Source organism: Trachinotus anak, unplaced genomic scaffold (genome assembly GCF_046630095.1).
Source record: "Trachinotus anak isolate AG129_WGS33_773 ecotype Australia unplaced genomic scaffold, CSIRO_AGI_Tana_v1 ptg000011l, whole genome shotgun sequence".
Classification (NCBI taxonomy): Eukaryota; Metazoa; Chordata; class Actinopteri; order Carangiformes; family Carangidae; genus Trachinotus; species Trachinotus anak.
The window spans coordinates 29661460-29689240 of NW_027273862.1; the positions used below are offsets into that span (position 1 = coordinate 29661460).

The 27781-nt window shown below is 42.8% G+C and overlaps 3 protein-coding genes across 30 annotated transcripts in view; 2 read left to right on the forward strand and 1 right to left on the reverse strand.

Moving 5' to 3' along the window:
• ppfia1 (PTPRF interacting protein alpha 1) overlaps positions 1-1724 on the forward strand; it is a 38820-nt gene extending 37096 nt beyond the window's left edge. For 16 of the 21 annotated variants that reach the window (XM_071489795.1, XM_071489792.1, XM_071489799.1 and 13 more), the window contains one exon: positions 127-1724. Coding sequence is in view for 15 of the 21 variants with exons in the window: in XM_071489792.1 (XP_071345893.1) it covers positions 127-188 (62 nt within the window). In the remaining 6 variants the exon portion in view is untranslated. Of the gene's footprint in view, positions 1-104 lie in introns of all 21 variants that reach the window. The other 5 variants (XM_071489794.1, XM_071489798.1, XM_071489810.1 and 2 more) reach the window with 1 other exon arrangement.
• Positions 1725-3366: 1642 nt separating this feature from the next.
• Positions 3367-19371, forward strand: cttn (cortactin). 4 transcript variants are annotated; one of them, XM_071489845.1, is made up of 16 exons: positions 3367-3529; positions 5218-5327; positions 5417-5490; positions 5586-5715; positions 7136-7246; positions 7558-7612; positions 8567-8677; positions 9433-9543; positions 10741-10851; positions 12254-12364; positions 13887-13942; positions 14019-14088; positions 14168-14403; positions 15332-15455; positions 15753-15821; positions 17426-19371. In XM_071489845.1, exons 2-16 carry the CDS (start codon positions 5244-5246, stop codon positions 17560-17562), a joined length of 1590 nt encoding a protein of 529 aa, XP_071345946.1. In that variant the 5' UTR covers positions 3367-3529; positions 5218-5243; the 3' UTR covers positions 17563-19371. The 4 variants fall into 4 exon arrangements, with proteins under 4 accessions (XP_071345946.1, XP_071345947.1, XP_071345948.1 ...); XM_071489846.1 differs by lacking the exon at positions 12254-12364; XM_071489847.1 differs by lacking the exon at positions 8567-8677.
• Positions 19372-21041: 1670 nt separating this feature from the next.
• The window catches only part of LOC139628273 (SH3 and multiple ankyrin repeat domains protein 2-like), a 187738-nt gene continuing 180998 nt past the window's right edge, over positions 21042-27781 (reverse strand). For 4 of the 5 annotated variants that reach the window (XM_071489787.1, XM_071489789.1, XM_071489786.1 and 1 more), the window contains one exon: positions 21042-26385. In XM_071489787.1, coding sequence (XP_071345888.1) covers positions 25857-26385 — 529 coding nt within the window. In that variant the 3' untranslated portion in view covers positions 21042-25856. The remainder of the gene's footprint in view (positions 26386-27781) is intronic. The other variant, XM_071489790.1, reaches the window with a different exon arrangement.

Below are 27781 nucleotides of genomic sequence, written 5' to 3' on the forward strand. Positions count from 1 at the left end.
CTTTCTTTCTCCCCCCTCCTTCCTCCACCTTCCTCCACCCACTCCTCGGCTTCTGTCCTGCTTCCCTCCCTCGTGTCCGTTCATCTCTCTTTTCCCCTTCTCAGTTTATCCTCATTATTTCTATAGGTAACCGCTGGTCAGAGGATGAAGGGGAATTCCCCGCATTCAAGACCAGGATGATGAACTGAAATCACTCGCAAGGACACTAAAAAGATGTTTTGTTTTTTGTTGTCATCACAGAGAAAGACCTTACTCACCGATCTCAGTATCCCTAGAGGAAACGATCTAGATTTATTATTTGTTATATTTATGTAAACCAATGGGACATTTAATTGATTTTAGAATTACTATGTAATCCTTTTTTTGCCTCTATCCCCTTAATCAACCCACTTTTTAAAAGAAACATTTTTCCACTGTGCCCATATTAAGCTCAGCTCTCAGATGTATGTAACTGAATGTTTCAACTATCTGGAGTTTGTATATTTCTACCGACAGACATTTTATCTAATCTTTTTTATAATCCTGATTCTATTGACCAGATGTATGTTTTTTTTTCCTCTTTGATTTGAAATCTAATCATTGAATTTATGCTTAAGTGACTTTGATATGTGATATAACTTAATTCATATCCTTTGCCCTTTTAACTGTTGTAATTTTTGTAGCTTATTCCCTGTGATTTTGTGTAAATGCAGCTCTTAGGTCAGTGGTTGTGTGAATATCAGACAAATTGCTGGAGTTGTTGGACTGTTTCACAGACTGCTCAACACTGTGAGTCGTCCATCACCTTTAAAATAACTGCTGGCAAGCCAGGTGATGGTGACAACAGATATCATGTGAAACACACAGTATATTTTCCTTTCTTCTTCTTTATTTTCCATATCTACGATACCAAAATGAAACTCTTGAATTTAAGAATTAAAGCCATATGACAGTAGCAAAATATAAAAAAAACAGGGCTACGTTCGGATGCAAGTAAAAACAGAATTCCAGGTTCTCTCTAGTTGACCTTGCATGCGGAAACTACTCCACTTATCCCCACCCGACCCCCACACCCCGTTTATCCCTTTAACAAAAACAAACCTTCCTCACCTCTGGAGACACACACAGACCGGCTCGCTCATACAGGAGGACTTCAACTGTACAGATGAGTCGAAAGTGTGGAAACTCCTTCGATGGACCAACTTCACTGAGGCCTGAGTCGATCCCCGCTGTAACTAGACGACCCTGAAGGCGGTGCGATCCACCCACGAACCTTTTTTAAAAAACACTTTGTACGAAGATTTCATATCAAGCCTTATTGTTTCTTAACTCCTCTGTCATCTGTTCCTATTTATTACTCATCCATGTTGTTTCGTCAGTTGTTCCCTCAGAGCTAAAGCCCCAGTTTGTTCCTCTGAACGTGGCGACGCTCCTCATGTCTAAGTTTGTCCTGTCTCCTTTCCCAACACAGGTTCCACCATTAGTTTTCACGGCGAATGAGAAGGAACCGAAGAGTTTTTCTTTGTTTTCCTCCACACTACATTTAGTTAAAGCTTCAAGTAGAAACACTTATTTTCTGTTTGTGATGTAGTCATGTAGGCACGATGCAAATCATGTTGCTGTTGTTTCTGCTCTACCCATTGAATTTTCTGATCTTGTAACAATGATGTACAGTCTGAGTACTTATAAACTATTTTTATCACAGTATTATTTATTGCTTACTTTCAATAAAATACTGAAACTTATTTTCCACTGCAGATGAAAAGACTAATGCTTCTCATCGCTTCCTTTAGTGTTGTCTCTGTTGACTTCCTCGGGGCCTGCTTTAACACATGGAGTAAAAAAAAAAAAATAAAAAAAAATCTATGTCCTAACAAAGAAGAGAAGAAATTGGCTCTGAAAATTCACAGGACTCAGGTTACTGTTGAAAATGTGGCAGTGGACAGCACCTGTCTCACCTGTCTGAGCCTGCAGTGAGGAGCGGTCACATTATTTTACAGTTCTTTCATTTCTGAGAAGTTACCTGTAAAGACCTATGTAATTTACTGCTAATTAAAGAGAAGACTGTATATTTAAGATAAATTATTGAGTTGTATTATTAAATAGCAGGTCAGAGTGTTCACAGGCAAGTAGAGTTTACTGTTACATGAACATACAGTAAACATGAATTTAAATTGAGCTGTATTTTCTATTTTCACTATTATTAGTACTTAGTAGCTATAATGTTAATCTAGATTTTTTTTCAACAGGAAAAGATGAAAATAAAACGAACTAAACTACTGTCAGACACAAGTCCTTATAAATCATACTTTTTAAGGTCCCAGTTAAAATTATGTGATGTACTACAGTTTTTCCAGTCTAAAGGTGGATGTCCATGTGTTTGTGATTATAAAGCAGGTCTAGGTTCTATATTAATACTGTGAAAGGATCAAAGCCTCAGTCCACAGAGAAATGCACACAGCCTGTATTCAGATGTCTGCGTCTGCTTTCTAAACTCTTACATCATTATGCCACAGCATTACATGAGGTTCACTTTTTTGCTTGAGGATACTCAGAGGGGGCAGGGACCAAAGCAGCTGAGTCCCAGCCCCGCCCAAACACTGTTGGACTGAGACCTGGCCTGGTAAAGACCTGGTCCACTCAGCACCAGTTCGTTGCTGCTGGTTCTGATGTAAGGTATTGCATTATATACAATAGCCATGCACAGTAATTGTATTGTGCTATATACTGTATTATAGACATATTACAATCTACTACAGCTTGTACTACTGCTACTGCTATTGTCTTGCATGCATCTGAGTCATTGTCTGAGCTGAGCTGTGTCAGGCTGCTGAGGTGGATTTCTAAGTGGTCGACTCATTCATTTTTGTCCTTCAGTGTTAATCAGGTTCAGCTCTGGGGGTGAAGCTGAAGAAACGTCTGTGAAGGCAGGAAAATTACCTTCTGCCAAACTAACAATGAAAAATTACAAAAGATAACTTCTCCAAAGCTGTACAGCTGCAACAACTTGTTTCTGAAGTGCTCTCTGCCAACAGCAATTAACCACATCTCTTCACTAATTTACAGGTAAAATAGAAACTAAATCTAAAACACAACTCATAACTCAGGTATTGTAGGCACAAGGCCATAAAAATACCTGTGGTTTGCTGGGATATCATTCTGATCGATCTGATATCGATTAATTTGGCTGCAAACTGAAAGGAAAACGACCGTTTGAGTTCCAGCTGATATCTTCAAATATTTGTTTCATATGTTATTGATAAATGATCAAAACAAATGCAGTCTGTTGATCAGTTAATCGATTAACTGATATAGTATGATAAGTAAACAGAACCTGGGAGCTTATTACTGCCCCGCCCACCTGTTACGTCAGAGCTGGCGGAGAACGGGATACTGGGAGAACCGGAAGAGCCGCGGGGAGAGAGAGGGAGAGAGAGCGGGAGAGAGAGCACAGAGCCCAGCACCGTCACTGCTCTCCATCCAAGCCTGAGCCGGGAGAGCCTGTAAACCTTCAGCCGAGGCCGTGACGGAGCTACCTGTGTCGCTGACGGTGAGTACGGTCGCACCTGAGCGGAACATACCGGGACAGCCGCGGGCACCGCGCTCTCACCGAGTCGGCTGTTAGCTTTAGCCTGCTAGCTAACCGGAGCAGGAAATACCAGAGCCCCCGCTGTTCCCGTGTGAAGCTCAATAACACACATCCTTTCTTTTAATCTCAATTTCATTTTCCCCCTTCACGTTGAGTCCTCCAGTGTGGAGACAACCGCCCTGTCCACCCGCCCTGTCCACCTGTCCACCCGTCCTGTCCGTCCTGTCCACCCGTCCTGTCCACCTGTCCACCCGCCCTGTCCGCCCTGTCCACCCGTCCTGCCCGGTGATGAAACAGCGCTGTCCGCGGTCACACTCACTGCGTTTTCATTTGGAAAATATGTGAACATGTCGGAACACGAAGGTCCTGAAATTTGCGGCCTGACCTACTTGGACTGAAACACACTGCCCGACATCAGCGTTAGCTTGCAGCTAACTTGCAGCTAACTTGTGTCCCCACACGGAAATAACGCGAATACACCGGGATTAGTCAGATTCGGGCCTGATACGTGCACTTCTCTCCGGGCTTGGTCAGAAAGATGAAATACTTCAGGGTGTGGCTGTGTGGTGGGAGCTGCCTCTGTCATGTTAACTAACATTGAAAAAAAAAGTTGGGACTGCCGCTGCTTCCGGGTCTGGAGACGTTTCCTGGGCTCCCTGAGGTGAGCGGAGCCGCGGCTCTGCGGGGTCAGGGGTCAGGACTAGTGCAAAGGCTTTGACACCAGAGATCATCCAGAGACAGTCACACTCATGGTCCTGTAGCTCTTCAGCATCTGCTTCAGTGCAGGTCAGGGATTCAGCAGCAAACACAACTCAGACTGATGTTGAATTGTAAGTTTAGTCAATTATATAGATGAAAAATTCATTTCTAACTATTTTGTTATTTTGTCTCAATCAGAAAAGGTTTTCTACTGTGAAAATTTGCTGCTTTTCTCTATTTTATAAGTAGCTATAAATTGCATATCTTTAGGTTTTGAAACGTTGGTCGAACCAAACGAGTGATCTGAAGGTGGGACTGTGTCCAAACAGTTTATCTGGTAATGTAAGACATGTAGGACAAAATCCACAGTGTCCATTCTATGCAAACTATGCATTTTAAGTTCAGCTTCAGCTGATATGAAGCTTCAGATCAAGTGGGTTTTCTCCAAAGACACTTTTTTTTTTTTTGGGAATAAAATTCCTCCTGTGCGTTTCCTTCCGCAGATGCAGTGCAGTGATGGTGTCACAAAGAGGGACTTCTGTGCTAAAAATACTGCGTAACTTTAGAATGTCCTCGCTTGATTTGCTGCACACAGACTTAAAAACCTCCTATTAGTTCTGGTTAAACTGCGTTTATGCACAAAATGAAGAGTGGATTTTCTTCCTTGCATTTTATATTGGATTTGCCTCATGACGGGATAATTCACTTCACAATCGATTAATATGCTCATTATTTTATCGATATATTTAAGTGTCAGAAAATTGTGAAACGTGTCAATCACAGATTATAACATTTACAATGATGGGAAACACTGGAGGAGCTGGAACTAGAGAATGATGGGATCACTTACAAAAACATTTTTTTTTCCAGCTCTATATGTGAGAAAAAATGTGAACCTCTCAAAAGAAGTTTTTTCTTTTTTTCCTTGAATATTTCGTCTTGTATTTCAGTGCTTGTGGCAGAGCCTCAGTAAAAGATGTGGAAGGCAGCAGCAGGACAGTCAGTCAAGGTGGCTGTAGACGACGGAGGCGACGACTGGGAGACTGACCCTGACTTTGAGGTACCTACACTCACCTCCTCCTTCCTCAGTTGAACTTCAGTTCTCCTCACTCCTCATATAAACTCCCTCTGCATCCTTCACTCTCCCAGAATGACTTATCGGAGAAGGAGCAGCGCTGGGGGGCCAAGACGGTGGCTGGCTCAGGACATCAGGAGCACATAGAGTGAGAGAGCAAATCATTGTTTCGTTGCTGTTTAAATGCGTTGTAGAAAAGCAACATGAACGTATGACCTTATACACATTCTCCTTTGGGTGTAGCATCCACCGGCTGCGTGAGACGGTGTCGACGGAGCACACCAGCTTGAAGCAGAAGGAGCTGGATATGATGCCCAAGGCCTCACATGGATATGGAGGGAGGTTTGGAGTGCAGCAGGACCGCATGGACAAGGTTAGAGACACAGATCAACTATTAGACTGAGCTGTCTGACATTTCCATGCTCTCATATACATGTTTTGCCTTTTCAAAGAGCTGCGTCTCTTTGCCTGATGAAGTATTGATGATGAAGCCAAAGTAATACTGAAGTCGACCAAACAATCTCACCTCAAGGTCCATCCAGTAACTGTCCTGAAGACGTAATGAGCTGATGTATCTTTATCTGCCAATGAGTGGCTCTTTAGGTGAGATTGTTTAGAAGGTGAAGAACAAACCTTGAAACTTAATATTGAAGTTTCTGTTAATTCCAGTTCAAGTTTAAATCTCCATCCAGTCTAAAGGTAGATGTCCATGTGTTTGTGATTATAAAGCAGGTCTAGGTTCTATATTAATACTGTGAAAGTATCAAAGCCTCAGTCCACAGAGAAATGCACACAGCCTGTATTCAGAAACTGAGCCTTAAAACCAGCCGTCAGGACTTCTGCAACTTTGTGATGTCACAACAAAGCAGTCACTGCTCTCATCCACGCCCCAAGCCCCGCCCCCCTGGACCCACCATCCAACCGCGCAGGATTTGGTTTCTCTGAGTGTTTACCTGAAATCCGCTATATTTTTATTGGATCACTCAGAAAACAGTGGGCCAATCAGGAGAGAGGCCCAGATCCTCTCCTCTGATTGGCTGACTGACCTGTTGTTACTAGAGCTCCAGAGAGAAGCCTGAGAGAGGAGATGTAAAACTACACTGAGATGGTTTTTGGTTCTTAAAACCACAGATATATCTTGTGATGGAGATCAACACTTCAAAAAAAAAACAAACACCTTGGACCTTTAAATGTAGGATGTTATGTAAAATCTAGACTTTGATCTCATCCTGAGTATAAACCAGCTCACTATTTCCTGGTTTGCTTCACTATAGAATCGACTGTTTTTCTAAGAGAGCTGTCATTGACAAGGTGAAAAGTCAATATTTTCCAAAATCTAAATGACCTCTGTGTGTGTGTGTGTGTGTGTGTGTGTGTGTGTGTGTGTGTGTGTGTGTGTGTGTGTGTGTGTGTGTGTGTGGCTGAGTCAGTGTGGCCATTTCACACTTGATAATCTTTTCCTGGCGGGCAACTCTGTCCGTCCACACCTCTCTCTCTCTCTCTCTCTCTCTCTCTCTCTGTCTCTGTCTCTGTCTCTGTCTCTCTCTCTCTCTCTCTCTCTCGGCCGTGGGCTCGGTGCAGCATGAATGTGATGAGCTGTTAACCACGGCAGCGTGAAGCATTAGTGATGAGTCAGATGTTGACACTTCAAACCGCTGGCTGGGTTTCCAGCTGTGCTGCTCTTTTTACGATTCCTCCCATCTTCCCTCATGTCCCTTTTTTTGTTTTTACTATCCCGTCAACATATTCTGAAACAGTCTTTTTTTTTTTTGTGTGTGTGTCTGTGTTGACAGTCCGCCGTGGGTCACGACTACCAGAGCAAGTTGTCCAAGCACTGCTCCCAGACAGATACATCCAAGGGCTTTGGAGGCAAGTTTGGAGTCCAAGCTGACCGCGTCGACCAGGTACTTCCTGTGGCGGTCCACACCGCCGACTCCTTGATTTCACACATGATTTATGGTGATGCATAAAATATCGGTCTCTGTTCCAGAAAATCTTAAAAAGCAATCTGTTTATTATCTCACAAAATCTGATCATCTGTACATCTGAGTGCCCCACATTTAGATTTTAATTACCGTCATATTTTTTAATGTTTCGTGATGCTGTGTATTTTAAACCCAACTTGTGTTTGCTTGTGGCTGTGATGGAGGTAAAACATGCTCTTTCAGGGCGAGTTAGTCGAATAACTGTGTCGCCGCCTCCTCTCTCCTTGCAGTCTGCTGTCGGGTTTGAGTACGCCGGGAAGACAGAGAAACATGCTTCGCAGAAAGGTGATGTCGCAGACATTTCTGAATCCACCATCTACCTTTAATTCTTTTAGCAGCCTGTTAGCTTGTGTTTCCAGCAGACATCTGCCAGCCTCTAACAGTTTGATGAGCAGTTTTGGCCGGTGACCAGCTGTAGCACATGTGCTCCTGGTCAGAAGCTGCTGGATCTCTGCTCTGCAGGATCCAAACTGGACCGAATGACCATGTTTGGAAATGTGTTAACGGCGTCGGCCAGTTAAGCTGCAGTTTTGTGTTTGTTTTTCTGACATAGTTAATGTTACAGCTCAGTCTGTGAGTGTTATGTCAGAGCAGTTTTTGAAATGAAATGAGGTATTTGACTTTGTTAATACCCACAGTGGGTTAACAGTGTAGAATTGTGTTGAATCCTTTAGGGAGGATGGAAATGGAGCAATTGTTTCTACACAGTTTATCAGATGTAGAGTGAAACTCCTTCAGATAAAATCTGAAAGTCAACATTTCAACCTCAAAGTCACTGAGGTCCAGTTTTCTGGAGGAGAGCCAATATCAAGCTACTCATAAACTCACAGACTGCTCTGTGCTCGTGGTGCACACAGGTGACCCCAGTGCTCTGGGCGTCCGCTCCGGCTTCTTAGCTTTTCGTATTTTGAGGCTGCGTTCCCATGATGCCATGCTGTCACCACCTCTGTGTTTCATTCAGTCCCCATGCAGAGTAGCCTGCACACAGGTGCAGAACATGTGCCCAATTCCAATGGTTCCTCAGTGTTGTCACGATTTAACAACGGAGCAGGACAACACAAGAGTCTGAAAGCATTTAAAACCATAATGTGACTGTGTGACAGTGACAGCAGCGAACAAGTCTCAAGTGTTGTGATTTTAGTATTAATGGGGTATTTGGAATTGGGCTGCTCCATGACCACTGCTTCCATGCTGCTTCACCCTGACCTTTGACCCTTGCCCCCCCGCTTTGCTGTGTAGACTACACCTCTGGGTTTGGGGGGCGATACGGAGTGCAGGCAGACCGTGTCGACCAGAGCGCAGTGGGCTTCGATTACCAGGGCAAAACCGAGAAACACGAGTCCCAGAAAGGTTTGTCGAGATTTTTCCTGCCATGAGGCACTAACCCGGAGAACAATGTGGATCATGGATACAAACTAACACACACAAAAACACACACACACACACACACACACACACACACACACACACAAATAACTCGACCAGAGTCTCTTGAGCGAAGCTCTGCCTCTGACAAATCATGTTATTTTGCATTTTCTTCCTCTTCCTTCTCTCCTCAGCCTTTGTCTGCTTAAACAAGCTTGCAAACAATGGCTTCATTTCTATATTAGCCCTCAGTTGCATGTGTGATGTGAAGTTTGTTTTCCTCAGCGTTAAAATGACACATTCCTGTAGAATATGATGCACAACAGTACATCTGCTTCAGAGGAGTCTTCCATCCTGAAATGTTGTCTCCTTTACGTGTCCTTCTGCTCCCTCAGGTCAGATCTCAGGGGATCACTTTCTAGTCTGTAGCTGGTTTATGGTTTGGGCATGACCCATCTAGTTTCCTGGTGAAGTGGGATATGTTCATTTTAATGATGATATAATATATTTTTCCTTTTCCTTCTCTGCTCAGAATGCTTTGTTGATATATGTGTAAGATGTAGTCTTTGATAGAAAGATGATTCCATAGATCAACTGTACATAAGAGAAGCATCTTAGAAACACTCAAATTTACTGGTGAAGGTCTTGTGCCATGAGTTACCTCTGCTCCTCCTCCTCCTCCTCCTGTCTTAACTTTGGATTTTTCTCCCCCCTCCTCCTTTGCTTCTGCCCACCGGCAGATTACACCAAGGGCTTTGGCGGCAAGTTTGGCGTGGAGACCGACAAGGTGGACAAAAGTGCTGTGGGTTTCGAGTACCAGGGCAAAACGGAGAAGCACGAGTCGCAGAAAGGTCGGTGTCACGACACACAACAAACACAACCTCATTTATTATCGGTCACATTATAGGTTCAGTTAGATTCCCTGTGATTCATTCTCAGTAATTACAGTTTAATTACTTTAAATGTGGCAGCAGATTTTTTTAAAGGTCCATATCTTAGGTCCACTCTTCTTCTGTGTTTTTATCTGAAGTGTTGATCTCCATCAGAAGATATATCTGTGGTTTTAAGAACCAAAAACCATCTCAGTGTAGTTTTACATCTCCTCTCTCAGGCTTCTCTCTGGAGCTCTGGTCACAACAGGTCAGTAAGCCAATCAGAAGAGAGGATCTGAGCCTCTCTCCTGATTGGCTGACTGTTTTCTGAGTGATCAAATAAAAATAAAGAAGATTTCAGGAAAACACTTAGAGAAACCTGCTGAGTTGTGACATCACAAAGTTCCAGAAGTCCTGACGGCTGGTTTTAAGGCTCAGTTTCTGAATACAGGCTGTGTGCATTTCTCTGACATGTGTCCCATAAAAATAATCTTAATCAGCTGATATATCATTAATAAATCCTTGATCCTATTTTATTTCAGGTTCTGTATTTTTGGTAAAAGTGTATGAAGTCAGGTCTGACACCCCCGTGTCGGTCCTGACTGTTTCCACACACCAGAGCAGCTCTACCTGTAGCTTCTTGTCCGACACACCTACACTGACTGACTTGACTTAACTTCCTGGTTGGCCAACATCAGCCTGTAAATATGGGCTGTTGATGAAGGTGTGGAAGAATTCCCCAGAATGCACTGGGCTGTGTCTGCTGCCTATGTTTTGCATACGTGGTGTGAGCAGTGATAACTCATGTCACATGATCTGATAACAGATTCCGCACTTTGTCTGTGCTCCACCTTCAAACAGCCCGAGAGCCTGACAGAGCAGCTTCTCACTGTGTTAAACCACCAGTGGGTTAAATTTACTGATGATTCTGCAAAATACTGAAACAGTTGCTTCGTGAAAGGAGGTTTGGTGACACCACCACTACCGATGGAGCTAAAATACATGTCAGGCTGTGCTGCTTTGTCTCACGGCAATATTTGCTTTACAGTAAATTTGTATGTGTGATAAAAGCCCTTGATATATGCTCGAGATAACTTATTAGAAACCTGTAATAAAAACAGTTTTCAGAACTAAAGCCTTCTTCTCGTTGTGTATCGTGTGTGTGCGTCTCCACAGACTATGTGAAGGGCTTCGGGGGCAAGTTTGGAGTGCAGACGGACAGACAGGATAAATCGGCGCTGGGATGGGACCATCAGGAGAAGCTCCAGCTCCACGAGTCTCAGAAAGGTACTGGGTCCGATCTGGTTTCTTTGGGTGGGAGGAGACATAGGAGACATACGCAGATAGAGGAATATACTTACAGCCAATCGGGGGACGTCTACACCTGAGTAAATCTGACAGGCCTATGAAGAAGGAGATGTTCAAATCATGGCAGATGAAATATGAGCCAGTGCTTTAGTGTTTTTAGGTTCACAACCCAGACGACAAATCAGCACCAGCTGCCAAACACTGATCGTCCTTGGCTGCAGCCTGTCAGGCTTTATATTCTACTTGATACAGAACCAAGAACCAAGTCTCTGTCTAGAGTTTCTCCTCCACAGGAAGTGACTCAAGGATGTTCACAAGCATCACAACCTTTGAACCAGGAACGTTTCCACCAAACCTCCCGTCTTTCCAGGCAGTCTGCTTTGAGTTTAGTACACATTGTGTTTTCACTGTTAAAAAAAACCCAAAAAACTCTGCAGCTCTGATGTGGCTTCGGATGTGGTCTTTCAAAGGCTGACAACTTCCTCAATCTGTGGTTTAAAAAAAAAAAAAGGCTCAGAAAGAGGAAGTGGAACCAGAGCTCAGATTTATATTTGCATGTCTGATGCTCTCATAAGCCCTTTTATTCTCTTCTAAATGAACACTTTAGATATTGTGAGCGCTGCAAAGACATAAAGAGACATGATGAGATGAGAAAATCTGCAAAAATGCAGTATTTTATTTTTTTGTACAGCTGTATATCCCCAACAACCAGCCAGTAATTTAAAGATATGGCATATGGCAGGAAATATTGTGATATCTTGATTCAGTTTTATCAAATTTGAGGCCAAGCCTTTATTTTAGTTTCATTTACATATCCAAAGATAGATTCTAGTTATAAAATGTAAAGTTCTTCCTGTGGTGTGAGCCACAAATTCCTTAATGCAGAGTTTAGATTCTCATAGTTGTATAGCTGTGTGTGTGTGTGTGTGTGTGTGTGTGTGTGTGTGTGTGTGTGTGTGTGTGTGTGTGTGTGTGTGGCCTCTCTCTGCACTTAAAAAGATAAAATAATGTACACCTTGGCTCGGTCATCTCTGTGTCAGCCGAAGTTTCTTTGAAAGACCACGGTCGGTAAAATGTCACAAATGTTACTCCCGTCCCGAGAGCAGTCAGGGAAAGAAATGAGCCACAGACAGAAACCAGGTACAGAGAGGAGAAATGAGACTTTCTGCTCAGACGCGAGCGGCGTCGGGAGGTTTGATCTTGATCTTGTTTAGAAATGTGAAAGAGGGGGACAGGGTCTCCCCCTTTGCATTCCCACTGTAAGACCATGATGTATCTCCTTCATGTCACTAACATCATTGTCTCTGTATGTTTGAGTATATGTGTGTTTGTAATATGTGTGTCTGTGTGTCTGTCTGTCCATGTGTGTGTTGTGTTGCAGACTATAAGCGGGGGTTTGGAGGGCAGTATGGGGTAGAGATGGAGAGGCAGGACCAGTGTGCCCTGGGCTATGAGCACAAGGAGAGCCTGGCCAAGCACGAGTCCCAGAAAGGCACAGATACTCCCCTGAACACACCACCTGACCCCCCCCCCCCAAAAACAAAAAAAACCCTTCCTCTTAGCTTAATACTCCTTCCCTGGCACCGTCCTCCTCCTCCTCAGTAACGGCTGCTTTCTTTTAAGCGACGGACACCCCTCTCCTGTCAGATAACCCCCCCACGACCCACAGCCCTCTCACCTCTGCAGCACCAACTGATTAACTTAAACTGCTTCGTCAGTCTTCAGGCTGGTGCGTTCTACAGTTTTCTTATTGTCAGAAAATCTCAGGAAGCATAAACAGATAACAGTAATATACACATTATTATTCTAATCAATATTATTATTATTATTATTATTATTATTATTATTATTATTCTAATCAATATTATTATTATTATTATTATTATTATTATTATTATTATTATTCTAATCAATATTATTATTATTATTCTAATCAATATTATTATTATTATTATTATTATTATTTTTATTGATAATTTAAACTAAAACATCTGCTCACTGTAGCTTTTTTTTTTAAACGTTCAAACAGGAGGAAACAGTGCATTTAATAGGGAGCAGCGGATGAATAAGTACAGAGATGTGTCAGACTGTGATACACACACACAGGACAGTAATCTTAAGTACTCATAGGATTTCTGGACAATAATAAAATATAGAACATCACCAGTCGTATCCATGAATCAGTCGTGACTTTATTCTCCTGGTTGATTCTGGTTCCCTAGACATTAAAAAAAGCAGCATTTAGAAATTAAAAAGTCTCTTAAGAAACGATGTCAACAGGTCAGTGCTGCTCAGGTGTGGTGGGGGGGTGGGGGTCTCTCACAACTCCTTAGCATTTTTAATTTTAATTTTAATTTCATTTATTTATGTATTTATTTTATCACCGGTTTGTGCCTGCCCACGCCCCACTACACCCAGCCTTCCCTTCACGGCCCAGGTGATGTGTAGATTTGTAGTTTTATATGAATCTCCCACAAACCAGCTGGACGTAGTTCTATAAGGTGAAGGTCTTCCTGTGGCGCCAATCACATGAAGACCTTAGTTTCTATAGGAATTGACAGACGCCTGCAGCCTGATGTGTAATAGTTTTACATTTATCTAACAGAGTATCACCGCGGCCCCCACCCCCACCCCCTCACCCTGCTTCTGCATTCATTTTGTGCATGACGGAGGCCTCCGGCTGCGAGCCCACAGAGACACGGCTGATCCCAGATGGCTGCTCGACCCCCGATCGTCTGGCTTATGTTAGGATTCTCCCTCTGCTGTCGCTGTCTGCGCTCAGTTTGTTTTGGTTCCTCCTCTCCACAGGTTTGCATGAGCTCATCAGCCTGTCGGCTCCTCTGTGAAACCAGCCGCCGTCTGCCTCGTCCGAACTTGTGCCAGAGAGGATTTCATGTGATGACGAGGATAAATTAAAATCCATGATCTCTGCTCTGGAGAACAAGTTCTGACGGTGCCGAATCATGACAGGTGAAACAGAAAGTGACCTTTACTTGTCTCCTCTTTGTTGCCAGATTATTCTAAAGGGTTCGGAGGGAAATTTGGCGTCCAGAACGACCGGATGGATAAGGTGAGGGACGTGTGTGTTTTTAATTTGTAGTTGTGTGAAGGGCTCCGTCTTATGTCTTTATCTCTGTGGTGGGCAGAGCGCAGGGACGTTTGAGGACGTGGAGAAGCCGACACCATCCTACCAGAAAACCAAACCTGTGGAGGCTGGTGAGCATTTATCAAATCAGAGTTTCAGAGTCTCTGGTGACATTGTGAGCTCACTGCACGTCCTTCCTTCACCGCACAGCTGGCAGCGGCACAGGCAGCATCAAGGCCCGCTTCGAGAACATCGCCAAGCAGAAGGAGGAGGAGGACAGGAAGAGGGCCGAGGAGGAGCGAGCGCGTCGGCAGGCCAAGGAGAAGCAGGAGCAGGAGGAGGCACGCCGTAAAGTGGAGGCGGCGCCCAAGGCCCCGTCTCCGGTCCCTGCTGCAAGTCCCAGCCCAACCCCACCTGTCCAGCCAGCTGCAGTACCAGCATACCAGGTGAGTCATGGTGGTTTTTTTGTCTTTTTTACACTTTTAAAGCAACAATGTGCAAAGAACTGGGCTCATTACAAGAACGATGCAGACGAACTCGTTATCCGAAGAGGAGCAGGTCACAGGCGCTAAAATTAGACCGCACAGCTGATTTCAGACGTGCACCTCATTATGTAAATGTGGCAATTTTATCAGTCAGTGATTGTAACAAACGCACTGTGGATCAGAGATTGTCATCATCCGTCATTGTGACAGTCAGGGTCATAAAAATTCCATCACAATCTGTTATTACCCATCATTTGAATCTTTTTTATGAGCAGACATAAAAACAGATGAACAGACACAGTGACAGTGGAGGAAACTAAAACACTGCAGCCGTTGGGCCTAAACAGGCAAATATGAGCAATACAGTTTTACAGAATTAAGACAATTATAATTAAAATATGAACAAACTGTTAAGAAGAAATTAAGCTGAACTGAACTGGAAGCTCTGGAAACTCGCCTTGACCAGAGTTTTGAAGTCGGGTAACAGATTTCCTGATCCTGCAAACACTCGCCTCACAGGGATGAAATCCAGCAGCATCTGTCAGCACCGGGATAGTAACACGTGTCGCTCCGAGAGGAATTCACTTACCTCCACAAAGTCTGTGCGTTTGCTGCACGACTGTGATGTCACAGAACCGGCGTCACCTCTGCTCGAATCTCAGATCTTTCCATCGTTGTTAAATCAGTCAATGAGGGAAAGTATTCGGTTAAGGTGACTTAACAATGTGGCCTGTTCCTTCCTTGATCATTTAACGTCAGTTGATAAGTTGTGGTTGAGCTGTGGGTGCTGTACTAGTAGCAGAGGAACGTCTCACCTAACCTGTTCTCAGATATTTAAAACTTTCCACTCTGAGCTTTGCAGCCTGAAGCCTGACACGTTATGTTTTAGGCAGAGGAAGCGTCCTATGACGCCGCCGAGGAGAACGGAGAGCAGCTGTACGAGGCGGAGCCGCACAGCCAGCACACGCAGCAGGAGGACCTGTACCAGACCCCCGAGGACACGGCAGCAGGAGGTGAAGCTCCCACTGCATTTGTGTTGTCGTGTTGGCGACTTTTTCCCCTCTCACTTGTGCTCGATCAATCACTTAATTTTCTGTCAATGCAGTAACGATTTCTTCTGCACACCAGAAGATCTGAGACGCCAGGTGTTTCGTCAGCTTCTAGAGCAGAATACAAGTTTTATTTTTGGTGCATCTGACACAGGTTCACATGCAACACAAGAGCAACAATGACAGTATAAATAACCCAAGTTTTAAAATACAAAACGCAAAGATTTTTAACTGGAGTCACAAACTTTGGCTGTCTTGCAGATGGGCAGCAGTACGAGTACGGCGAGGACCTCGGGGTGACAGCGGTGGCCCTGTACGACTACCAAGCAGGTGAGACTGAGGCTGGGAGCCCGGGTCACTCCAGCATTTATAATTAATGATCGATCTCAGCTGGAACTGATGCAGAATCACCAGGATCATTGGATTTGCAGATTGTTGATCAGTTGAAAACCTCTGATGAAGAGCCAGACTGTAGAAGAACCAGACCTCCGTACTTTTCTTCACCAGGTCAATTTAGCCTTGAACAAAACAAGCAGCTTTATTTTTTTTTTGATTTTTTCATATGTAAAAGATAAAACATAGAAGAAGAAAAAAGGTGAAAAGGAAAAACACAGTGAAAGGTCTGGATTGGCAAATCTTGACAAAATCAATACATTTCTATTTAGTGATCATTGGTTCATTCTTCCATCAAATGTTGATATAGATTTGATATTAATCTATGTGTTTGACTGATAAACTCCAATTATGGTTCTAATGATTCTGTTTTTATCCAGATTTACACTTTATTTCTCTATTGAAGTCATCCCTTCATTGATTAAAATATCTGAAGTGATTTTATATTATATTTATATTTCTCTGTTAAACTGCAGTTCTAGTATAAATTGAGTGACAGCATCTAGTTGCTCAAACACATCCTGTCTTTCCTCCCTATCTGTGATAAGGCTTTGAATTTCCCTTCCTCGTACATGTCGTTCTAAATTTTTCCATTTTGCCGACTAGACTACTGCTCTAATTTGTCCCCTTATGGTTTGGCAGTGCCCAGTCTGTGGTCTTTTACCGCTCCATATTAACCTTGAAAAGATTTTATCCCAGGTTCTAAATTGTTTGTCTGGTATATCAACTGGTAATGGTTGAAATAAGTAAAGAAATCGTGGCGGTAGATTCATTTTTATAGTCTCTATTAAGCCTAATGTTCTGGTCTACTTTCATGTTATTAGCTTTATATAGTTTATTTCTTTAGTTAAGGTGACTTTAATGTGAAAGTTGTGGCGGCAGCCTGACTAGTTCTGACCTGCGTCACTTTCAGCACAAGGTCAAACGAGAGAGAAATGTGCACGTATGCTCAGTCTTTCTTTATCTCTCATGCACAAAGACAATAAATGGCGCAGTGAGAGAAGTCGATCGAATCTGTTCTTCTCCCGGTGCTGCGAGGTTAGAGACCCTCACACAGCCACAGGAGCTCGCTCTTTCTCGCTCTTTCTCGCTCTCTCTCGCTCTCTCTCTCTCTTCGCTCTCTCTTCGCTCTCTCTCGCTCTCTCTCTCTCTCACGCTGCCAAATGACAGAAATCCATCAGTGCCCCCCCCCTCCCCCCGGGGAGCCCAGTATCTCAGTGGCTTTAGATGGAGAAATGGTTGTAGTGGTTTTCTTAACACAAGGTTTGTGTCTGTGCTGCGTCCAGACAACTGATCACAGACCAGTGACAGTGAAGTGACACTTATCTTCATCACTAAATCAAGATAATAATCAGCTGATTGATTGATAAACTACTTGGTTTATAAAAATATCAGAGAAGAGTCACATTCAGATCAGTTTACAATCAGAAAACAAAGAAAAACAGCAAATCTTCACACTTATTTTTTGATTGACTGATCGATTGATGGTCTCAGGTCTTCCAGCTGCTTTTTGTCACCGACCCCGTCTCTTCTCGTTTCAGCCGGCGATGACGAGATCTCCTTCGACCCCGATGACATCATCACCAACATCGAGATGATTGATGAGGGCTGGTGGCGAGGCGTGTGCAGAGGCGCCTACGGCCTGTTCCCGGCCAACTACGTGGAGGTGCGGCAATGATGACCACCCACTGCCGCCGCCGCCACCACCCTGGCGCCAAGATGACCCCGTCTCCCAGTCCTTGTGCAAAAAAGAAAAAAAAAAAAAAAAAACAGGAAGGAGACGATTTCCAACCCTCTGTCCTTTTCACTCTTTGGTCTTTTGTCTCTTCACCTCATCTTCGTGCTTCGACACTGTGAGACGTCCTCAGGTCTCCTACATGGCTTCCTTTTGCCCCGCCCACCTATTCCATTTTCAGATCACTTTGTTTCTCTCTGTGCAGCAGTGGCCAGGGAGGGAGCGTTATTTCAGAATGACTCAGTACTCAGAGAACATATATATAGAACTCATTATCTGGGCTTCAAAAAAAAAAAAAAAAGGCACAAAGCTTTGTTCGCTCTGCTTTGGAGCCGTTAAAGCTTCAGGATGCGACTCGGGCTGTCGACCGTCGGCTTCTTCACGGCCCGACGTGACTTTACAAACTCTTTACCTCCTGCCTCACAGCCAGACGTTGCATTTTGCAGCTTTAAGTTTTTTGTTTTTTTTTTCCAGATACCGTGTCAGAGTTCAGCCTCACAAAGTTTTGATCAGGCATCGTTGACTCTTGTGTTGTAAAGAATCAACAGCGTCTGAGATGAATTTGAGTCTCACCAAAGACCAGAGTCTTGTGATGAGTCTTGTGCACAGGACTCAGGGTGCTCACTGTTCAGTAGCTCAACCTTAATGTAAAGCAGGAGCAGTTTAAATAGATAAAACCTCCACTTTGGATTATTATGTATATTGATAGCTACATACTGTCCAGTACATTGACTACGGACCAAAAAGCTGATTAAACCCCCTTTTGCTTCTTGGTCTGTCTGTGTCAAATTTGCAGTGTTGCACAGATTGAAGCTGCACTTGTTGATTCTTGATGGGTAAAAACTGAGCTTCGTGTCGTACAAAATTCATCCTGCTTTCTTTTCTGAACGCTTGCATCAGTAAAAGGGCTGATTATATACCATCAATAACGAGGCTTCCTCTTTGACTGATGTTTAGATGATCACAGAATCACAGGGCCGATGATGTCAAAGACTCCAGCTCTACTTTGGCAAGTCACAAGCTAAACAAAAACACTAACGTTCATAGTATTATTTTAATCATCTTCATGCATTAAACAGGTTCAGTTCAGTGCTGATACTGTGCTTAGAATCATGTACAGAGAGATCAAGAGTTATGATGCTTTGAGAAATGATAGATTTGGAAGCATATTTTTGTTCCCCGTCACTGTGTTTTTCTCTGGATGTGGACGAGACTCGTCTGTTTGTGTCTTGGGTTTTTTGTGTCATAGTGTGAGGCATGGTGACGACCGCTCCGGAGCGAAACTTCACATCCCTCATCATCATGACCAAAAAGGTGTTTGCCCAACCTCGAGAGTGAGAGTGACCTTTAGAAATGAGCGTGATTCATCAAGCAGCGGAGACGACCTGCAGAAATATATCAGGCTGTTGTTAAGGGAAGAGGCTTTGGTGTATTCTCCAAACACTAATTATTCCTAACAGACGACTCGTCTGTGGATCGCAGTAGTGTAGCTTAAACAGGTGTGTGTGTGTGTGTGTGTGTGTGTGTGTGTGTGTGTGTGTGTGTGTGTGTGTGTGTGTGTGTGTGTGTGTGTGTGTGTGTGTGTGTGTGTGTGTGTGTGTGAGGGCTTTCATTGAATTCATCTTTGGGGTTTTATAATAAAAAGTGACCTTTTCAAATGCATTATTTTTATCTGTACCTCTGTTTTGCTCGAGTCACATCATTACCTGCTTATTCTTTTTTTAGTTTCAATAAATAAACTATGAATGATGAGCCTGTTTGGGTGCATTATTTTAATCATTTTCCTCAAGCTGCTTATTAACACAACCATCATTTGATTAAGTTTTTTGCTTCAGAAACAACGATTTAAAATATAAAACTTTAAGCTGAATCTTTCACATTACTTTTTTTTTTTTTGCAAGAAATTACACTGATCGGCCAAAGGAGAAGCAGTAACGTGGTTATTAAAATGACTGGTCAGATGAGGGCGTGAAAACGTGAAATACTGCTGGTGCAATTTATTCTGAAACATGACACGTGTAATTTCAGTTGTATGAAGTAACTAAATACATTAATAATATGCTTTTATATTTCTATATTATTACTTCTGAGTCATTTTACTCCACTACTTTGCATATCGCTTCTCCCATTGGAATAAAGACACATCCGGAGAAAAGTGACTTCACCCGAGCCCCGCCTCAGCAACACACTCTCGCGAGATATCACAACCCAAATCTCGTCCCTCTGTCGGTTCCGGTTTCCGGTCCGTAGACTGTGTAGTTCCGGTCTGGTTTGGCCGCTGCGGTTCTGCGGACGTCGCTTTTCAACCTGGAGGAACTTTTATGTGAAACCATGAATTAAAATTAAAACTAAAATAAAACTTGTAGTTCTGGTCTAAATAATACTTCAACCGTTCTTTATTTTGTTTCTTTTTTTGGGGGGGGGGGGGGGGGTCGTGTATTGGGTTGATCAGACATTAAGCTAGCAGATAAAATTCTGACTGTATCTCTACATATATATATGTATATATGTTTGTATATATGTATATATGTTATATATATATGTATATATGTTTGTATATATGTATATATGTTATATATATATGTATATATGTTTGTATATGCATGATAATGTACATGTCTGTCTGTGCAAGTGAAGTATTCAGTTTTGGCCTCGGCCAGTTTCCTGTTGCTCACATCACAGAAACAGTGGAATGACTTTACTTTATAAAGTGTCCCAATGAAACTGTTTGTGAGGCATGTTGATGCGCACATTGCTCTATTGCCAAAAAACTAAACAAAGACCAAAGAGCCACAGAAGCTCTGAATGGTCACACTCCCGCCAACGCATTTCAGCTGGCCAATCAGAGCTCCTGCTGCTGCTCTGTGGGTTGGACTTTTAAGGTGGCACATCATTAACTCGTATCTACATGAAAGAAAGATGTTAAACATGTTCAAGCAAGAGTTGAATCAACTGTGAGAAATAATATGACATTAAATAGCTGGAAAAACAAAAAGTAAAAATTAATTTAAATTTTGAAATGTATTTTAATTAACTTTTTAATCAGCCTCTGTTTATACAGTGAGTTGGCTGAGCACAATTGTTCTTTTACAAATAAGGAAATAGTTTATTAGCAATTTTAATGAAATGAAATAATTTTTAAATTAATTATGAGTTGCATAATGCATCTTTTAAATTCAGTTTTAATAATTCAGTAAACTGATGTCAGCACAAACTTTGACTATGTCGTCTTATACGACAGTTTAACGACTGAGACGTTGGTCGACAGACAACACTGTCTGACGCATCATGAGGAAAAGTTATTTGGTTTGTTTTGGGGGATTTAACGAGTTCTTCAGGATGATGTCATTTACTTTTGCCTTGCATCGTCCAGGTTTGATGACCACACACAAACAGCTGTAAGGACTGAGAGGGATACAACACTAGTGCAATATTATATTTATTTCTTACAGTGAATTTTGGTTGCCATACAAGAAAGTCTTGAGGATTTGAGGGGGCGGGGAAAGGAAGAGTGTAGTTACAGGAAAATTCTCTCTCTTTTCATTTCAGTAATTAGTTGACTCTATGATGATTTAGTAGCACAAAATTACAGCAACATAGAAAACATGAACACAAGTCTTTGCACAAATTACCGAAAACATCTTAGTCTCTATGAAGACTTAATCAAAGAATAAAATCTATTAATGAAAAAAAAAATTAATTAAGAAAGAAGGGGAAAAAAAAGAAACAGTTACCCAAATGTTGGACAATGATAAAGGTGGGAGCAGTGTTCTGAAGGGGAGTGGAAGTGGGTTAGTGAGCCATGCCTGTCCTAAACATGGCCTGCTGAAGCGCCACGCCACGGTGATGCTCTTTAAAGATTCCTACTACATCTACTCAGCTCTACATTTCCACAGAGAAAACTGACAGTGACCTGCTGACCCACGCCACAGAATCAGCAGCCACCACTAATCTTTTTGGTGGATTTATGTCTGTATACATATATATAGGTTTCATATAGTTTCCTACCGAGATGGCCTGCAGATATACTTTTAAAAATTTACAGATTTTTTTTATTTTATTATTTTTATACACACACTCTAGACTCAGGGGTTCAGAAGATGAGAGAAGTCTAGTCAGGCAGATGAGGGGGGGTCATCAGAAGATACCTGGGTTTTGATTGGCCAAAATGTCTTACTACTGCAGAAGAGAGTGTATCTACTTCAGGCAACACTTCATTAAAACACGGACAAGTGATTGCATCATGATATGTAACTTTAAAATGGGAAAATAAAACACAACCAAGGAGATTCATTCAGAATAAATATTGCTTCTTACATAACCCATAAGTCTAACAATATCCACATTTTTTTTTAATCTATATAGTATTTCTGTTTTTGGCAATCCACACGTCAGTGTTGAACAGTTTTTGTTCAGATAACCTCTATAAAATTTCATAGAACTCTATACAAATCTTTAAAAATACTGTGCTTTTCTACCCCTCCGACACGTCGCTGTTTGTTTTAAAATAAGTTACACGTTCAAACAGGAACAGGATTATAGCAGCATTGTCCCGTGCCAGCCTCCATACGGCTAATGTTCACAGAACACAGAGCTTGTGTATGTTTCGTTTGTCTCCTCGAAAAAAACAGCTGCACCTACATGAAGCTGCAGGAGTGAGATATGAAACCGAAGAAGGGTGAACTTGTTCCGGAGCGACATATAATATCTCCAGATGTTGGATTACTGTTTGAGCACGTCAAACCACACGTGAGGCGCACACAGGTGCAGGTAGTGGAGCGAGGGGACAATAAGGCATCCTCTGCAGGATGATGGGGGCGGATGAGACCACTGCTTTGGTCGTCATGTCAGCTCGGGCAACTATAACCTTTATCTTTTTCTTTTTTTTTTAACTCTAAACCTTTTAATAGAGCTATACATTTAATCAAATAGACATTTTATCCTGTTAAACACTCTTATATACACATTTCAACACACACTGTACTTCTACTTCTGACCAGCCTGAAATCACTGTAGCAAACACATACATCTCCAGATTTATAGATGCTGATTCAGTTTTAAACCGGAGCCTTATAACAAACTTTGAATCTCGTCTCTGCTGCTGGAGCCGCAGTGAGACTGGATGGGAACACGGGACTCATCTGCAGCAGATCAGAAATGGTTTCTATCCCTTTCTAATCCCCACAGAGGCCCTCGCTGACCAACATCTGCCAGCTTTGTCAGGTTATTCTCTGGTCGTTTCTTGCACAGTGGTAAGAGGGCAGGAGAAGGCATGTTTGTGGACTTATGTGAACGTGTAATTCGACATGAAAACCATGAAGCCGAGGATTCTCCATCTGCTCTGAAAAGTCAGACGGCTCAGCGCTGATTTCCTGTCACCTGGCTGAAGTCGCTCTCCAAAGCTTCAACCTGCTGATAAATATATTCATAAGAAAAGATCTCGTTCATCTTCGCTAGCGCTATAGCGTCACGTCTCCAGCCGCTGAAGGCTGTTTCAGTCTACAACAGTACTTTCCCTTTGACTGTTGGTTCTAAATCACAGAATTGTTCCTTTGGCAGCTGCGCTGCTGTTTGGTTCATCTTGGATCTGACAGAATTTGAGCGCAAGTTAGCTCAATGCTAACAAATCTTTTTTTATTAGCAAAGAACGACGTACAAAATGTTCAGGTAGTCCTTTAGCTAAATAGAAAATATGTGATTTCTCTGGTAAAACTTGAGTTTTTAACTCTTTAAATATTAGGTTACTTTTAACTTTATTTAAAATAGTTGCAAACAAACAAAAAAAGGCTCCAGAAAGATTCAACGCTGGATTCAAATTCAATAAAATGCTACTGATGATAAATAGCTGGACATTTTCGGAAATTCACTTCACTTCAGAAGATCAACACCACTCTCATAACTGTGTGTTAAATATGGAACCAGAGCCAGGAGACTTTTAGCTGGATGTAGCCTAGCATAAAGACTGGAAACAGCTAGAAATCTGCCTCTAAAGCTCACTAATCAAGAGATGAGATATAACAGAACAATCAGAGAGATTTAGAGGCTGGCAGGCAGATTTCTTTTTGGACAGCGCCACGCTAACTGTTGCTTCCCCCTGCTTCTTCATGCTAGGCTAAGCTAACGGTCTACTAGCTGTAGCTCCACATGGAGAACCTCTGCTTCTGTAACTCAGTGCAACCTCCACTTTATATTAATGCTCGTGCCCATTAGGGTTTCTCAAAGGCTGCTTGAAGAATTAGCAACAATACTGTTGCTGTGTGTTTTTTTTTTTATTACCGTCTTAATTAATTACTGTAATTACAGAACCTCATACTTATGTAACTGTGAATAATGTTTTAAAAGATTTTAAAACATTACTTTTATTTTTTTGCGTTATTACAAATGGAAAGTTTCCATCCAAAAGTGGTGCAAATTTTATCTGAATTTCTAACACGTTCTAGAAAATGCAAATGAATCTGCATTTCTTTAGATAAAGAGCTGGTCGCACAGTCAGGTGCTGTTAAACTATTGCAGAGGAAGAAGAGGAGGCTGCGACACGATGAGGTCATTAAAACTAAACCAGGGTTAGGGTTAGGGTTCCAGTCTCCTCACTGGCTGTGACGAGTGATTGGTTTTTTGTTTAATTGACACAGCGACTTTTACACCTCAGCCAAGAGTAGAAAACGTATTTGCTGTGATTCTGAAGGTTTCCCTCCACTTTCACTCCAGCTCTGAGTCGAACAGAGTTTATCAGGGTTGTATTGATCTTCTCATCAAACGTGTGGCAAGAAAAATCAGATGAGTGTATTTCCCAAAATGTTGAATTCTTCCTTTAAAGATATTTAATATTTAATTGCTCTCTCTCTCTAAAATACCTCATCTTCTATCGTGCACACTCAGGGCGTCCTGTGGGGCCACATGTTTTACTCAGTGCTGACCTGCTGATGGTGAGGCGGAGGAGGATCTGACAGAGTGAAGTACAAAAGGAAAGAACAGCTCTAGTTTCCCCATACTGTGGCCTATATAACGGATCCAACCTGGCCTTGAAACACACACACACACACACACACACTCTCTCACACTCACACACACACACACACACACACACACACACACACTCACACACAAAACTAGGAGGAAAAGCCAAGAGAGGACAAGGACGCCCTTTGCAGCCAGACAAGTTGGTCCGACCATTTCAAGGTGACAATATTTCTGGTCCAGCGTTTGTCTGTCCATCTTCTACCTCGTGTCCTTGCCTCAGTTTTTCCTTCAATGCTGAGGTGGACACCAACGGGTGGGTGTAGACTGGCGAGGGGCCCCCGGGGGCCCCAGCTGCAGCAGAACTCCTCCTCTGGTGACCACCTCCCTCCTCGCTCTGCTCTCTCTCAGGAGAAGGCCATTGCAGCAACAGTGTACATGCTCAGGGTGTGAAGACAGTGTGTATTCTTGTTTGTATTCAGTGTGTGGCACTGTGCATAAAGTGTGTGTGTGTGTGTGTGTGTGTGTGTGTGTGTGTGTGTGGACACGAGATATGGTTTAATATCTGTTTAAACATGTCAGCTAATGTTCTTATTTTGACACAAACAGGTGAAAAGCAAAAAAACAAAAAAAACAAAAACAAATGGAGTCTATCTCAAATTTTCTCTACAACTTTAGATGCAACCAGAAATATAACTCCGGTAGGACTCTAGTGAAGAAATATTATTCTCTGAACAAACTCTAGCAAAGATAGAAAAGGAGCAACGACCAGCTCAGCTGGTTTTTCATGCACCCACATGGGTGTATGGAAAAAGTCTTTAGTATTCCAAAGCAGTTGGGTGAGCACGAGTCTTTATGTGAAATAAACTTCCAGTCGAGTATTTTTTTCCAGTGTTTGAGGACAAACTATTCCAGAGTCTTTAGTCGTCTGGGCAGTCCTTCATACTGGCCTCCTCTGCTTTCTCCCTTCATGATGTGACATAGCAGCTATTCTCTTCTTTCTGCCCCCTGCAGTTCCTCCCCACATCCCATGATCCCGATGCTCAGGACGGTGGGAAGGAAGAAGAGGGGCAAGACAAGACCGGAGCACGGAGATGAGGGCGACAACGGAGGATGAGAGGGGACAAAAAACGGCAAGAGGCAGCATCAGTTTGGACAAGAACTTCTACCCAGTTCCACGACTTGAGATTATCTGATGAAGAGATTGGTAAAAGTGATCGGTGACACCTCCCTCTCCTCGGCCCTGACTCCACACGTCGCCACCCCGGTCTCCTTGGGGCTTATCTGTCCTGCAGCAGCTTGAGGGCCCTCTCGATGTTCATGCGGTGGCCCACCCTCGTCACGCCCAGGTCTATCAGGTCCTCTTTTTGCAGCGAGGGCAGGTGGGCGCCCTCGATCTCATTGTCCAGGAAAGCGTCCCTGTGCTCCCCCAGGTTCAGACTCTCCAGCCAGTCCGCCACGTCATGCTTGCTCCACAGCTCCATGGGCTTGGAAGCGAACGGTTTGCCCGAGGCCGCCACCGCCTGCATCAGCGTGAGCGGCGACGGGGAGCGCGAGCTGCCGCTGCCGCCGCAGGAGGAGCTCAGGCTGTAGCCGCCGCCGCTGCCCATGGGTGGGGTGGGCAGGCCGAAGACATCGGTGAGGGTGGGCGACACGGAGGGCGGCAGCGAGGAGCAGGGTGTGAGGGAGGAGGCGGAGTCTGGTGGGCTGCAGGGGTGCGGCTGGGACGGGAGGCTGCTGGGCGGGGTGGAGGTGAGGGCAGCAGCGGCGGCAGCGTTGTTACGCATTCCTGAGTCTTCTGTGGGCGGCCTGGGGGGGAGAGAGAGAGAGAGGAGAGACCATCATACTTAAACAGTGTTGGATTATTTTTAAAATAAAGTGCAAGAAAAGACGACGATGTGCATCGGTCCAGTATTTAGCAGGTTTTTGGTTAAATTAATTTAATTTAATAATTTATTTATGACAGATTCCCTGTTAAAATACAGCTGCAGACTTTTATTTTGCATTGACAACTGATCGCAGAGAAATATTCTATTTACAAGTTCTGCTGTTAAAAAATCTCATTTTAGTCAAGATTTAAAGAGACAGTGTTTTAAAAAAATGGTCAAAGTCGACGCAGCGGAGGACGAGATGTCCTGAATTTTAGTCTCTTGTTTGGATCAAGCCTCCAAAACACTGTACCCTACATTTCCCAGAATGCAATGCCACCCTCCCTGCCTGGTAAACCCCTGTGTCTTGCAAACCCTACAACCCCAGGTTGTAACACAGGTTTTGACGTCATTAATCTTTGAGCCAAAGCTGAAGGAGTGATGGAGAACTGGGTGAAATGGTCAAATGTGAAAGAAGTGACATTTTCTTCCTCCTGCATTTGTTTTCTGTTTTATTTGTAGTTGAATTACAGGACAAACAACAAGAGAACAGGGACAGAATTTGGTCCTTCCTTAATATAATGATAATTTTATTAATATAATTTTACTGTCACTGAAATCTGGCTGAGAATTTCTAAAAATGCCACACAAGTTCCTGAGTAGTGACAACATAAGTAAAACGTAATAATGTAAAGCTGCAAAGCAAACAGTAGGTGGCAGCAGTCACAAAACACTGAGCAGAGCTACAGCAGAGGATGGAGACGATGTCCACGTTAAAAAACCAGGGCAGAGCTGTTTTCTGTACACTGACGTTCTCAGTTCTGTTCCAGCTGTTTTCTACCTCTGACGTTTATATGAGGACGTTTACTATGAGCTGTTACCGCCCAGCTGTTTCCATCACACCATCAAAACCCCTCTACTGTATATTATCATCAACAAAGTCACTTCATTTCTACATATGTCAGTCATGTTACTTGTTACCTTTATCATAATAATAATAATCTGAACCTCATAGTGTGATTAAAAGCATAATAATTCCCCTTTATTGTCATCAGAAAGTTACCATGTTAACTTGATTATTATGATTATTATCAATTTTAATGTTGATTGTATTATAGTCACCACCCTTTAAGGCTTCTCAATTATCGATAGTGATGAATTATTATTACAATTTTAACAGGATTATTAAACAAAACTTCTGACACTTCAAACGTCTTATTTGGTGAAATTTAACGACTTCAGAGAGTTTGTTTCTGGAGATTTGTGACATTTATAGCTTTTTGTTCACACCTGCAGGTTAAACTGGTGCTGAGGAAAGAAAAGAAAATAAAGTTCTG

What these genes read in the sequence shown, in the direction of transcription:
- cttn (XM_071489845.1), top strand. Translation starts at nt 5,244, where the DNA reads ATGTGGAAGGCAGCAGCAGGACAGTCAGTCAAGGTGGCTGTAGACGAC. An exon ending in GAAGCACGAGTCGCAGAAAG is followed by an intron (nt 9,544 to 10,740) that starts GTCGGTGTCACG and finishes GCGTCTCCACAG; the next exon opens with ACTATGTGAAGGGCTTCGGG. An exon ending in AGAACGACCGGATGGATAAG is followed by an intron (nt 13,943 to 14,018) that starts GTGAGGGACGTG and finishes TGTGGTGGGCAG; the next exon opens with AGCGCAGGGACGTTTGAGGA.